Source organism: Seriola lalandi, unplaced genomic scaffold, assembly GCF_002814215.2.
Source record: "Seriola lalandi dorsalis isolate HSWRI2012SDOR001 ecotype SW California unplaced genomic scaffold, Sedor1 jcf7180002054890, whole genome shotgun sequence".
In the NCBI taxonomy this organism is placed as follows: domain Eukaryota; kingdom Metazoa; phylum Chordata; class Actinopteri; order Carangiformes; family Carangidae; genus Seriola; species Seriola lalandi.
This window is the reverse complement of record NW_019525442.1, coordinates 1,140,622-1,155,755: the sequence shown is the minus strand read 5'-3', so window position 1 is coordinate 1,155,755 and position 15,134 is coordinate 1,140,622. Positions and strand designations below refer to the sequence as shown.

The 15,134-nt window shown below is 40.4% G+C and overlaps 1 protein-coding gene across 1 annotated transcript in view; it reads left to right on the top strand.

Moving 5' to 3' along the window:
• The first annotated feature begins 569 nt into the window (after nucleotides 1-569).
• Nucleotides 570-15,134, top strand: part of nlgn1 (neuroligin 1) — a 188,848-nt gene continuing 174,283 nt past the window's right edge. Inside the window, exon 1 of the mRNA XM_023429204.2 lies at nucleotides 570-690. Within this exon, the coding sequence (XP_023284972.1) occupies nucleotides 570-690 (121 nt within the window). The remainder of the gene's footprint in view (nucleotides 691-15,134) is intronic.

Sequence of the window (15,134 nt, the reverse complement as noted above, 5' to 3'; positions counted from 1 at the left end):
GGAGCGTTAGCATGAATTCAAATTATAGTTTCAATAAAGCGGTGCTTTTTCATAAAATTGTCAAGCCTAATATGCCATTTTTTATTAGATTTTCTTCCAGATTAATTGCCCAAGTTTTACCTCAACATGGTATGACAGTTTAGATTGCCACTCTTGCATGTTGACAGTCCATTGCTTGCAGGAAAATTAAAACTCGCCACATTAAATATCCCGTTTCATTAAAACCTATATGGAATTTAGAATGGGTTAATAAATAAAGAAAACAACATTTTCCAATCACCACAAACATGTCACGGCCTTCATGTAGAAAAATGAACGGTTTGACGCCTTAAACTAACAAGGTCTCCACATTAAAAAGCCAGTGTGCCAAGATTACTCAGAAAAAAAAAAATAAAATTAAAGAGGTGGCTAAAGCCCCCTAAAGGACTGAAATTGCATTTCTTGCTGTCACCTTCAATCTGTCACCTAATCAGTCCTTCTGCCTTCTCCACCTCCTCCTCTTCCTCCTCTTCCTCCTCTTCCTCTCCCCTCCTTCAGACATTAGGGAGAGTGGAAGCCCTAAGCCGGTGATGGTTTTCATCCACGGGGGCTCCTACATGGAAGGAACTGGAAATATGTTTGATGGCAGCATCCTGGCCAGCTATGGGAATGTGATTGTCATAACTGTAAACTACCGGCTGGGCGTCCTAGGTAAGGATCCTACAGTAAAATGTAATACACAACCACTGTTCCGCTGTTGGTGTCTGCTCTTTCTTCATTGCTTTCTGGGGGATTCCATTAGCCGGGCCTGAAGGCGAAAAGTAGGCATTGAATTTTTCAACTTCTCTCTCGCTTTGTATCAATCTCTTCAGGTGTTGCTGCTGGTTTCATTCCAGAGTTTAGCTTAGTCTGTGCTAACACTAGAATTATTTTCTAACTTCTTTTCTTTTTTTTGTCTTATTGTTCTCACTTTCTTCTTCCCTTCATTCATTGTGTCTTTTCTTGCTGGTTCCATGAGATGATGCAGGATATATTCCAGAGAGCTTAGTTTAGCATAATTGCTAAAACTAGTGATTTCCTTTCTTTCTTTCTTTCTTTCTTTCTTTCTGTCTTTCTATTGCTCTGCTCATCCTCCAGTTGTAATGACTGCATGGTCCTAGATAACAAGTCTGTTGGTTCTTTAATAGGAACCTGAGCTCCTCACTTGGTTTCATTGGTCTTTGCCCTTGTTGGTTCAAACTGGCATCTGCAGCCGATGTCTGCTCTCGCTGCTTTGTTGATCAAGATTCAGACGTTTATAGTCAAAGGCTGGATTTGAATCCTAAAGGTTTTCGGTTGTGATTTTTTTTTTTTTTTTACGCATCCTATTTTCTCATAGAGTAATATTAGGAAAGTAGACTCTTCATTTCCTGTCAGGCAGATTATCACATATGGCTGTTCATTACAGGTTGGATGATACAAACGGGTGTTGTTTAAAATATTGTGGGCATAATGCTACCAGCCCTTGTGTCTTGAAAGAAAGAAAGAAACATCATCCAACAAGCATCTGTCAGATGTAAAGGACAATTCCAAACACGCACAATTTGTACAGTATGACGTACTTACACTGATGTTGTGATTTGTGACTTTATATCCATTGTCAACATTGAAACATTTGCTGGGCCAGGTCGAGGCGGCTTGGTTACCACTACTTCTTTGCATCTACCCTTCCTCACTGCTTTCTTACATGTAGTAGCCTTTAATCTGTCATGGTGATGTCTTCTCTAATCTTCTGTCCCTTCTTTTTTTTCATTCCTGTCTCTATTTTTTCTTTCCCTTCTATCTTATCTATTCTCATTACTCTGATTCTTAATTCCTTTTCCCCTGTGTATGGATGTCACTGCCTTACCTAGAGGGCAGGTATATACTGTGACACATGACGGAAACAAAGCTTTGCTGCCTCATTCCTAAATGACATTATGCTCTCATTTGTTTGAATGGAAGGAACCAATTTCATATCCATGTTGTTTTGGTTGCTGGGGTTTTTCTTCCTTTATTATTAAACCACACCAGGATAAAGATATGGGGCAATTTCCGCCTTTCACTCAACTAAAACACCATTTGTCTGGGGGCATGTGTGTGCGTCCGCGTATCCGTGTGTGCATATAAAGAATGAGCATAAAAGACTTAAACGCGATTCTATGAGATGTTGATAGCGGAAACAGAATGTGAATCATGATGTTAATGTTCTCTGCAGGTGGTCTGCATTGTCTCTCTATTCTCTCATCTGTTATTCAGGCACTGATCTGTTTTACGTGATTTATATTTATTTGTTTGCATTGCAAATACTGAGTATCCGTGAAACGCCTTGTTCGTTTACTTGCATATAATCTGATGCAAGACTTTGATATTAAGCTTTGGGCGTCCTTTTGAAAAAAAAAAATCACAGCGTTCCGTAGAGGACAAAAATGTGTCGAATAACCATAAAAATGTTATATATTGATATTGTTTTCCACTTTCACTGAATACATTTTTAAAAAATTTTTTTTAACATAATATCACTTTGGTTAGTTATGAATTTTTTTTTCCATTTACTAAAATGTTGAGTGAAATTTTCACTATAATAATCACGAGAACCACAGCTCATACGGACGTACCATACATTTGCATGGCGCATGTATACAAACAAGTGCACCTTACACACACACACACACACACACACACACACACTGATATACATATAATAATAATAGTATATTTATTCCAATGGCCTATACAGTGCGCCGTAATAGAACAGCAATGCCCCTAGAGGACACCGCAAATAGCATGCATTTCCTTCATAAGCTTAATATGGCTTCATGTGGTGGAAAATAGTAACAAGTACAAATTTGGAGCCTCATAAAATGAAATGCTTGATTCTATGCTGTAATGATAAGGCAGGATAGAAAATTGCAGTTTCAAAAAAGGGCATCATTGGAGACATTTTTTGTCCTTAAAGTCCAGAGTGTTTATTTACTAAAATGCACTTAAGAATGCACAAGGGTGAAGTCTGGTAATAGAAACTTAAACTATGTAGACGTTTTACAGCTGCAGATGCCTGCTGAGCCATTGTGGTTCATGTCTCTTAGAAATATAACTGCCTGTTAGTCTGTGACTAAAGCCCTCCAACCCTCCACCCCCCCATTAGCAACCTTCAATCCCTGCCAAAACCACAAAATTTGATATTAAAGAAAGCCCTCCATCATCTGTACTTACCAATCATTCATTCCCTTTCAATACCCACTTATTCCTTTTTCAGGGTCATGATGGGGCTGGAGGTCGTCCCAGTGTGCAGAGCAGAAGCGCTGTATTGAGATGGGGACCCGGTACAGACCGTGCAGACACTGATATACACACTCACAGTTACAGACTTTTTTTTTTAACAGACTGCTGTTAAGTGCTGAAATGTCAGTATCAATACTTTTTAGTTTGGAATATTTTGAGCTTAGTGTTTACCAATTCTATCTATCAATTATACATTAGAGATGTCACAAAATGCAAAAGAGGAGGAAAGGAAAGTAGAGGATACACAATACAAAGCACAAGAACAATCAGTCAGTCACATTTCATAACTTGTAATTATTTTGGACACGCCAGCACCCCCAGCTCAATGTAAGAGTTTTCTCTCTCTCTCTCTCTCTCTCTCTCTCTCTCTCTCTCTCTGCCTCTGTCTCTGTCTTCAGTTCTTAACTGCTTCAGGCCTCATAGTGTTGAGAGAAACTGTATCCCTGCTGGTTAACATGAGGCGCCGCTGTTTGCTCTCAGATTAGACTCTATGAGTTTGTTTACCCCCCTGGCAATGGACAAAAGCATACGGCTTTACCTCACCAAACATGTGATTGTGTGTGTGTGTGTGTGTGTGTGTGTGTGTGTGTTAGTGTGTGTGTGAGTGACAGGGAAGGAGTGTGTACTCAGCTACAGTAGGTGTGAACCCGCTGGGCTTTCCAGTCAGTCATCCAGTTTTTAGTAAGTATATAAGTGAGTTCAAGCCATCTAGACGAGCCATTTAGTCTCGTTTTGAGTGAAGTAAAAATGATGCGTCTCATTTATTCCCTAACGTTGTCTCACTGCTTGTTTTGAGATATTGCCTAAACCATGGGTCAAGCTGCTTGAGTCTGGGGGGGGGGGGGGGGGGGGGGTCATTACTTTGATTTGTTTTCAAATGAAAGAAACCTCCGGACTGTGAATTGATTGTGTGACATATATTAATGACCACACATACGTCACTCTTGTCACCTTGGTGAGTGTGCAAGTTCTATGAACATAAATGATCGTACAAACTCTTTCTCTGCATTTTAAATTTTAAACCTTTAACTAGTCACGGTTGCACATGTGGCTTGTGTCGTAATGCAGCAGTAGCTACATTCACTTGATGTCCGTATGCATTTAGTAACAATGCAGTCTTTCGCTGGATGAAGGTTTAGCGCAGTGGTGTGTCTGTGCATGATGAAAGGTTGGAAAAGGTTGGTTTTACTCTTTCAAATGGATTTCTTTGGACATCATAGGGGCTCAATCAAACCTGACCACAGACAGCATTTTGTAGCGGACCTAAGTAGTGAGTTTTGCTGGACCATCCCCCACCTGAGTCTGAGTCTGCTTTCATGCTCAACAACCAGACACACAGACTTCCATTGGGGAATGACATTAGGCCTGCAAAACCTCGGATTAACCCACGTTTGAAAACCCCCTTAGGTCAATGGCAGGTTTCTTAAAATCCCTAAGGTGCTGACTAGAGATGACCGTGCATCACAGAATGAATGAAAGAGTTAAAGTGAGTTCTAGTCACAAGAACCCAAACGCTTAAAATGAAATTTTAAGATCCTCAATTAAGAGACAAGAAAACAGTGTGGAGTCCGTTAACATCTTACTTCATTAATAACTTTCAGCTGTCTCCCAGGCTCATAATTATGTTCCCCAGCCAGCTGGTTAGCCTCTACTGGCTGAAGTGTGTGGCCCACCTTGCCCAGCCAGCCATTGCTGCACCTGTTCGCTTGGAGATGCTGCTCTGCTGACAGAACTCCCGACCCTCACGCCAGTGATTTTTTCTCCTTGGCTTAGAGTGTGTCTATGAGAGCGAGTGCTTTGCAGGAAGCCATTAGTGGCTTTAAATATGCAGAGCTGCTGACGCAAAGCTGTATTTATCGTTTAAGGGCCTCGGCTACAATGGATTTGGCCATGGGGCACGTATATAGTATGCCACTGTCAGTGTCTGTCTGTGGGCATGTTTGAAAGTGTGTATGTGTGTGTGTGTGTTTAATGAATTAGGAGTTCCTCCAGTGTGCAGACGGGGTGTTAATGGAACACATGGTATAGTGCTGTCAAAGTGTCATTATTAAGGGTGGCAAGTATTTATTGTCTTTGTCATCTCGCTGCTCCTTGGTTTATAATGGTACACTCTGCTGCAGGGTGGGTTGTGTTTTACTTAACACATCAACTACGTGAGGAACTAAATTCTCCATCATCCAGATACAGTATTCAGATATTCAGACAAGTGAAGAATGGTGCTATTCTGAGGGGCGCTAGAGGAATGTCAATATATTCTCATGGAAAGGGTTGTTTGCCCCAACAGTTCTCTATCCTCACCTCTGTCCCCAATGTATATAACATAACAGTGATTGTTGAACAGTTATATCTAAATAAGAAAAGGTGATGACGCTCCAAAATGCACCGCAGCAGTTCTAACAAGAACAAAGCTACAAAAGTTGACTGAAACTGTATGCCAATACATGAATCCAATACCTCCCCAGGGACTACGCCTTTAAGGCCAGACCCTCACATTGTTGAGTTTGTTTTGGCCCAGCCAAAACCTTTAATCATGCTGATTGATGAGGTGCATTTCCCTGACTCAAACCTTCTCCAAATAACCCTTCCATTCCAGCCATACATCAGCCATTCAGCCAATTCATCAAGCCTCTGATTGTTTTAAGATATACCTGGCCAGTAAAATGTCCATTTCTCTGCACGGCACGGCACTGCTTCTCTAACTCTGCCCCACTTTCAGCACCACGATCACATCTAGAAAGTCTTGGCTTGAAAAAAAGGCTGTGCAGGAAAAAGGAGCGGCGAACAGGCAGAACAGGATGCAGATGGAGGATTGTCAAAAACAATTGATTGTACTGATGCAGTTGGATTGATGTGATAGATACTGAGTAATTAATTGATCATCTATCTATGTGGACTTCTTCTAAATGTATTTGTGGAGCCCTGTTAATACTGAAAAAGACAGAGACAAGCGGAGGAAAAAATTTTAAAAAAAGTTTGTTCTATTGTACAAGCTCAAACACATATTAGCTTTATCATTGTCACTTTGGTTGGAGTGAAGCAGTCTCCCACTATGGTCCAAATACAGAGAAAACACACAGCGTGTCATTTTTTTCAGCATGCAGTACACACTCAGACACACGCAGACACGGGATCCAGCTAGCATAGTTTTAATTGTATCCAAATTAGGACCGCATGTGTTTGCTTGAGGAGCATTTCCTCTCACACAGGCATTATCCCTAATGTTTATCCTTCTCAAATATTACCACCAACCCTCCCAACCCTCCCACATATATCTTCTTTTCCTGTTCTCCCCCCCCACCCCCACCCAACACTGTAATTGGTCTTTCTCTTTCCTGTTAGTTTATTTCCTGCTGGCTAAGTGTTGAGGACTATTATTTTCATGCTTATTAATTTCTTTCTCCCTGAAACAAATACCCCAATGATTTGAGTTCATTATTCTTTCTGTGCCATCTCTCTCCTCTCCCCCCTTTCCTTCTCTCTCTCTGCATCCTGCCGCGCTCGTAGCCCTGACACAGCTCGTTCACAAAGTTACAGGAAGTGTCTGACCCTAAACAAAATGTTTTACTTGAGTCTTTATTAGTGGCTAATAATTACTCTCCCTCCTGTGGATTTGCACTTTTTCTCCATGGATAACGGTTGAGATCAGCTTTCCCTTAACCTGATAACTAGGCTACACACTTCTTTTTTCTTTACAAAGCTGCGCCTATGTGCACGGACTTTAAAGCGATGCAGAATTTACTGAGACACTTGGCAACCTCTCTTGTCCTCTACTCTGCATTTTATTTTGGATAATTTCATGCTAGATGTGGAAAGAAATGGAATGGATTTCTCCACGATACAAAAGGAGGATGGATGGAGGATCCAGAAATAGAGCTAAAGCTTTCAGAGTTTATGACAAGTTCAGATACTGAGCGAGTGAATAAAAAAGGAAGGAGTGAAAGTCACTTCAAACTTTCTCCATTCTCTTCAGTAAAGATACCAGAAGATGTGCTGAGGAAACATGGTGCATGGTAGAGGCCCCCAATTGCTCATTGTAATTTTACTGAAGTGTTTCTATGACATGAACTGTATACATGTTCCAAATGATTTACTGAGAGTCCTCTGGTAGCTGTTTGGCTCTTTATTAAACTATTTTTACCAACCCGATTTTAGTGTGGAGGTTTTGCTTTGTAGATATGGTTCTGTTTTTGATTCCAAGACGTCAGTGTTGACAGGCTAAACAGTGTGTTTGAGTGTGTGTGTGCGCTTCTGTGTGTCTGTGTGTGTGTTCAAATGTATCATCAACAGACCTTTGCCATGCCGCTTGGATGTTCTCCTGTAAATTAGCCAAGTGAGGCTCAAACATTTGCTCAGCTATTTTGGGGCAGAGGGAGCTTTGATCAGTGAATAGGCAGCATTGAGATATGTTGTAATATTTGCTGCAATATTTCTTACTTCCCCCTCCTGACATGTGCCAAAATCACGATCAGTGAGGAGAAAAAGTGTATCTACATATTTCAGCTTTTTAGTTTTTTTTTTTAAGGTACAGACAGACGGACAGACAGACAGACGGACGGACAGACGGACGGACAGACAGACGGACAGACAGACAGACGGACGGACAGATGGACGGACAGACAGACGGACAGACGGACGGACAGGGCGGCAGACAGTTAGAAAGATAAATTGCGAGATAATGTGGCCTCCAAGATCAAAGAAGTCCGAGTGTCCTTTCACCATTATAAAGTTACCACATCTGAGTTGTTATTGCAAGAGATTGCAGTACAATCAAACAGATCAGAGACCATAACTTCATGTCAGATTTAGTGTGAAATTGGCCCAAATTTGTCTTTTGATTAGCGTGCCGTCTGCTCCAATCAGAATGGTTCATATTTGACATTATTATTATTTGATTACAGATTTATTTTTCCAAACTGAATGGATTAAATGAGCGTTTTTATTCAATTCCAATATATACCGCATGTCATCATCAGCCGGTTCTTCAGTGGGGATGTCTGCCCTATAATGGTATAAATGCTGATTCAGCCTCAGTTAGATTTTTATCTAATACAATTATATACATGCAGTTTTGGATAAACATTGAGTCCTTGTGATAACAGGTCGTGTGGGTGTGTAGTATTATTTAAGCATGACTAATGGCATTTAAGATTTGGCTAAGGTTTCAGCTACGAGCTGCGTGATTACAGACACCCAGTGTTGTTATCTTGTCGTTAAACCACCAGGACTCTGTCCACCGTTTGGAAACCACTCTTTGCCTTGTGTTGGCACCGTCTTCACATTATGGTGTAGTAGTCTCCTGGCTGTTGTGAGGTTCCCTCAGCCGTGCCATTGTTCAGTGTGTTTTCTTCCCGGTTTATTTGGCTCAGTGTCGCTGGCATAATGATTTATTCAGAGAGCGGCCTGCGATGCTAATGGAAGCTATGCTATGCTTATGGTGATCTGGCAACAGCAGGGTTGGTGTGGCGAGGTTTACAGCAGCTCTGCGGATGTGTCAGGGATCGGATTAATCTGGCCATGGCCAGGACAACAGAAGACCATCTGGGCACGCTGCTATGTGCCAGGCGTCTGCAACTTTTCACCACTTGCCACCAACCATTATGCACACAGTAATATGCATGTTTCATTTATTATGTTACACATTACCACAGCCACAGTCTAGCTTGAGTGTACAATCCTTCAAAGGATGATTCCTATCAATCAAACAATGGACATACATTGCAATTGTTGTTGGTTTCATTCAGCCAATGGCAAAACATGAACTGAAATAAAAAAATGTTTTAAAAAAGTTCAAGTGCCCTGAGGCAGCAGCCTGCAGAGCCTGGGGAGAAAAGATTTGCCAAGAAAAGAGTCATCTGAGAGTATAAAGTGGTAGTTTGACAAAACAATCCCAAATCAAGGCCCACTCATTAGCTTTACTGCTCCATGTTGGTTTAAAGGTAGGCATGACAGTTCATTGAGCCAATGTGGACAATAAGTTCTAAAAGTGCTTGGGGAAGAATCACAACAGTTACATAGTTTACACGTCAACGGATCAATCTGCTGAGCAAACGCCACAATCTGATGAAGACCATGTGATTGCTTTAGAATAACTTTGTAAATGGACCCTTGCTTTGGGATGTTTTGTTATTCATAAAGTCATAGACTAAAACTTAAATAAACTTAAATGGTTTATAAATTACTCATCTGTAGTTACAATTACCAAAACTTGTTTGAGCATTGAGAATAATATGAGTTGGAAACCTGCCAGGCTCTGAACAGACCACTGACTGTACTTCTGCCTTGAACCCAGTCTGCAACAGTGACTTTCAGATTCAATATAATAACTTCAATATATTTTTATATACACGTCATTAAAGCCACTTGGTAAAGACTGGAGAAATATCATGGTCACAGTTAGATAATGAATAGAAAAGATCATGCTGCTGGTCACTTGTGTCTACCATTATTGTACAAAAGGGATATTATAATTCTCCAAGACACAAAAGACTCTGCGATGCCAAAGTGGTCAAATGAAACCAGTAGCGACTGTATATTACTGCATGTGCATGCTCTCTGTCCGTGATACCTTCTAAACTAACACACTACTTTCCTGCCCGTCCTTTTCTGCCTTGTTTTACTTGAATAACTTTTTTTTTTTCACTTCTTTGCCGTCCTCTTGAACTATGATTTAACCTAAATACTAAAAATACTAACACCAAATGTACTAATGGAAGCATTTTCTACTAAAAAATACTACTAATTCTACTAATCTGTAATATACTAACTTAACTGCAGAATGCGCTTAATGAATGCTACTCCAAGTATTACTCTGAGCTTTGTTTTCCTTCTGCTTCTATTATCTAACAGCCGGAATTGGCTCTGTAAGGTCTGAAAACTCATATTTGCTTTTAGCCAGTTTTATTTTACAAAATATTAAAAGATAATTAAAAACTGAGTCACTGCAAATACAGTATTTCAAAATTTTGAATTGATATTGACAAACCCAGTCATTACAGTGAGTATGAGTTTTCAGACTGAGCCTGTCTCACTTTTTTCTTTTCACCTCCTTCCCTTTTGTCTCCTTGTGAAAAATGTTTTTTAATCAGTATGGGACACTCAAACTCCACTCGAACCCATCAATGGTATTCTGGTTTTGATCTTTGAGAAAAGAAATATCCATCCATCTGTTCTCTGTATTCCCAGTTGTCCTCTGTGGGTGTTGCAGGGGGCTGCGGCCTTTCCCAGCCTTTACCAGGCAAGCACACCCTGGAGGGCTTGTCAGCCCTATCACTTTATACTTAAAAAGATTCCTAAATGTAGAAATAGATTTACTAACCTGGCCATTATTGCAAGGTACACAAGCTAGACAAAATGTCTTAATTTCAATATTTTCATCACAACCCTACTTTACCTCAGATTCGTGGTTATATCTAAATTAGTCTGTGTTACCGCCACTGTTGGCCTGGCAGGGGTCAAAGGCTCCATCTGATTGGCTAAAGGTTGGGCAGAAGCTGACTGGCTTGGCAGAGGAGCTGGGGTCAGATGAAGAGATGGGTCGAGAAACAGAGATCACATCCAGGCCGAGCTATCGCTAAGCACCTCTCTGCAAACTGCATGTGTCTGTGTTTGCATAGAACCTCCTTTGACAGTGTTATTTATTGATCCAAACTTTGGCCTCTGCATGGTAATGATTGAATGCATGCTTCAACATGAGTGTAGGTGCTGGGTGGGTATGTGTGCGTGTGTGTGTGCGTGTGTGTAATGGGGCTTGTAGAGCAGATGGACACGTGTCGCAGCAGGATCAAAGTGTGTGGTGTGTAACGGCTCTGATCACTGAAAACTGCATATGTAGGGGAGTGGACCAGTCCTGACTCTGAACTACTGTCGGTCTGTGTGAGGATATTACGAAAGGCCTTAATTTTATTTTTCACTCAGATAACTCTCTCATTCCATTCCATTCACCGGTCTGATGTAGTTCCAGATAAACCTGGTCTTTGATCTGCTCAGATTCTCAGGCTGTCAGCCTCTCTATAGCCCACTGAGGAACTCACCATACTATCTGCCGGCACCAAATAAAACCATCGCCAACAAGCAATAAAGAAGACTGAGAGACCGAGGGAGAGAACGATGAAGAGAAAATGTGATTTAAGGCTCGACGGGGGTCGTCTGCCCTGCACGACACGAGCCGTCTGATTGGTTATCAGCACGAGTCACAAATCTGCTGTCGCCATATTTTTAGAGGTCAGATAGGAGTGTCTTGCTGCGACACCAGGCAGTCAGGAAGTGAGGGGGAACAGCATGAGTGTGTGAAAAAGAGATAAATGGAGTGTGTATCCATTTGAGGGTTGGAAATTATATTAGTTTGGTCAATATGTAGCTTTCATTAAATATGAGGCAGGCTCTCTGACTGAAATGAAGGATCCTTCTCCCTAAACACACCCTGAAATCAAAGTGAAGAATCGGTTACATTACTTTTAATTTTCCTTGTTGTTATAAAAATCAGTAATTTGGCTTAAAGAAAGCATAAGTTAATGATCAGCCAGGAATTACATTCGGTGCCAGTCCCAGTGCAGGCAGTGGTGGGCTTTTATATGATGAGGAAGAAGGTAAGTTTGTGGAGGGTTAGGGTTAGACGTGTAGCCGTGCAGCACATCGGACTTTAATGCAGGAGACTGGAGTTCATATCTCGTCACAGACCCACAATTTATGTTTTCCTTTTAATGAACCAAAACCCCTATAGTTAGTTCCTCAACATTAACCATAGGCAAGAATTTTTAAATGGGTGGCATTAAATTTAAAACACAAACAAACAAACAAACAAAAAAATGTTGAACGTAATCCAGTGTTTTGCAGAATCATGACTCCTTTAACATCCATATTGAGGGTCTTTGTTTGTTGCAACCACTATTAAACATCAAAAAAAAAAACTATATTAGTATCAGCCATAAAAGCAGACCAGCGTTCCCATCTAAAATGCCAAAAACCCAGTATTTACCAGTCCTAAATCACTGGTTAATGCTGATGCACTGAAGCCACTTCAATCCAAAATCCCATTTCAGTTGAACTGCAGTGTGTGTGTGTGTGTGTGTGTGTGTGTGTGTGTTTTTTTTGAGCGCGTGTGGGAGTGTGTATGTATGCAGTGTATGTGTTAGGAAAGAGTGAGAGATGAGTTGTTGTTTTTTTGGCCAGCAGATGGTGAGCGGAGGATGAAGAATATCTGACAGAATGAAAGCATTGCTACTTTTGCTTTGTGTCTTTATTTTCTGTCTGTGTCTCTATCTGTGTGCCCCCCCCCCACCCCACCCCTCAACTTCCATTGCGTCGTTGTTTACCACTTGCTCTCTCAGGCATTTGAGTGATATGCCAGTAATCTACAGATATATTATTAAATATCTCCTGATTTGACAGTCTTTAAACCCAAATCTATCAGAAGTATTTTGTGTGTCCTTCTTTAAATGTTTATCTTAAAACCCCGGGATGAGAGTCATAATTAACTATATCCATGTGTGTATGATGTGGAATCTGGTCCAATTGTTTCAAAACTTTCAGGAGAGAACGTCCCCACAGACAGCCGGTATAATATCGATGAGTGCACCAATAAATGTACAATGGCATCATCCTGCTCCCCCCTCATTTAAATAACAAACTACTCCACGCTCTGCCTGTATGAATGCACACAGTGATCCTCTCCTTTTTCTCTGCCACTGGCTCGCTCTCCTTGCAATCACAGTGTCTCAATGCTAAATAGTCTATTTTACAGAATACATCTGCCATATTGCCTTCTCACTTTGTTCTAACACAAATCCTATAATCCTATCAAAGGTCAGCCTTCTCTTTTCTCCCTGCTTTCCACTCTCACCACTGCCTGTGTATTCACTTTTTTTTTTTTCCTGAAGTAATAATAGAACAATATGGAGGATAAAAAGAGGACAAGGAGGTGGAGGAAGATCCTGTTGTTTCCTTTCATCTAACTTAAGCATTACTGTCCTCCCTCCCTCTGTTTCTTTTTGGTCTCAGTTCATTTGAATTCAGTTCAATTATTTATTGGCGTAAGAAGTACTTTCAAAAGCCAACAATCAGCACTTCATACATTCTCACTGTGCTGACATGACCGGTTTCATAACTTGGATTATTTCATTGTTCACAAGTCAATATCTGCAATAAATTAAAAGAGGGAGTTTTGTTAAATGATTAAAAACCAGCAAGTAGGTATGTGTGCGAAGTCATAGCAGCAAAAATGCCATGCACGCATCCTCATAGAGTGAGAGCCACAGTGCTGACATCACTTCCTGTTTAGCTGCTGCTCTGCTAGCGTCTTTGAGTCAGTGCAATCACTTGCCTTTCTGTAACAGTGAAAGTTGTTCCTGTTTACTCTCCATAAAAATAAATAAGGAATATTGGACTATGGACTTAAAAATGTTAACTCTGCTTTTAGCTCTGTTTTGTCTTCAACTAGCTCTTTAAGTAAATGTTTAATGTAAATTATGTTTAGCAGCTAGATGCTAAACCACCAGCGACTTGCTAATTTTGTTTGTCTGCTGTTTGCTGCTGGACAGGTACAGGAAGCGTAAAACAGGTTTACCAGAATTTCTTTTTTTTTTTTTTTTTTTTTTCTGAAAACAGCTGATTGCCGCTGGACACAGAGTTGAGTCTGAACCAAAATAGTAAAGTTGCAGGTAGTAAAATAAATCAACCTGCTCAAAGACACTAAAATGCTCCATAGAGCTGTTAGATTATATTTATTATATGTAGTATAATAGTATAAAAATATTGATTATTGCAGCTTTAAACCACAATATATTTTTTAGTATTAAGAAAAAAAAAAAAAGTAGTTGGCTGAAGATTTACCAGTGATGCAGTGCATTGCCTTGTATGATATTGTTTCAGTGTCTGTCCATGATATCCACCAATTCTCTCTTCTATTGTCTTTCCTTTAAACTTGGACATTTTAGCTGTGATCTGTTGTATATGTAAACATATCTAATGTATTGTCACTGTTGTGTGTGAACACGCCTCAACACACTGAACTGGCCTCAGTGTGTTGACCTGGTGACACTGAATCTACAGGAGTCAGATGTAGTGTTTTTAAAAGTATTTGTTATAATCAAAAAAAAAAAAAAATCCACAAATTAAATCAGGATATTAGCGATACATTTTTAACAAGTTCACCATTCCCGTCCTGAAAGACAGAATAAATCACATGATACATTGTTTTATTGAGTTGAAAAAGAAGAAAAAAAGACATTGAGCAAACACACCCTAAAGCCCATTGTGCAAGTTAACACACTGTAACGCTGGTTAAATCATAGACAGGGGGAGAGAGAGAGAGAAGAGAGAGGTGCAGTGTCATCACTGCAGACTCGCCGCTTGATTTGCATGTACAAAATTAATCAGCAGCATATTGCGTCCTGCTGATGCTAATTAGAGAAGTAACCATAAATACCAACCACTTAATCATCAATATTAATATGCATAATTATTAATAATTCTGTTTCCCCCTCCAACACGACGGCACCGCGGGGCCTCAGCTACTTGTGTTTACACCTCCATCTATCTTCATTATATACACACCTTCTGTTAATCAGCTTTTCTCCCTCTCTCTCTCACTCTCTCTCTTCCCCCCCTCCTCTCCCTCTCTCTGTCTCTCTGTCACTCACTGTATGTGACCGTCATTCGAATCTGAAGTTTCTGTCTTGATTACTTTTTAAGAATGCAAATCATCTCTCCTCTGTCTGTCTTCAGTTTGGCGCATTTTAATTAGCGTGGCATACATTCTGGCTTTAAATAAGATTCACTACAAATAAGATTTACTATTCCTCCGTTTGCCTATAAGACAATGATGGATGTTTTTCCTATAGAAAAGCAGGAAAAAG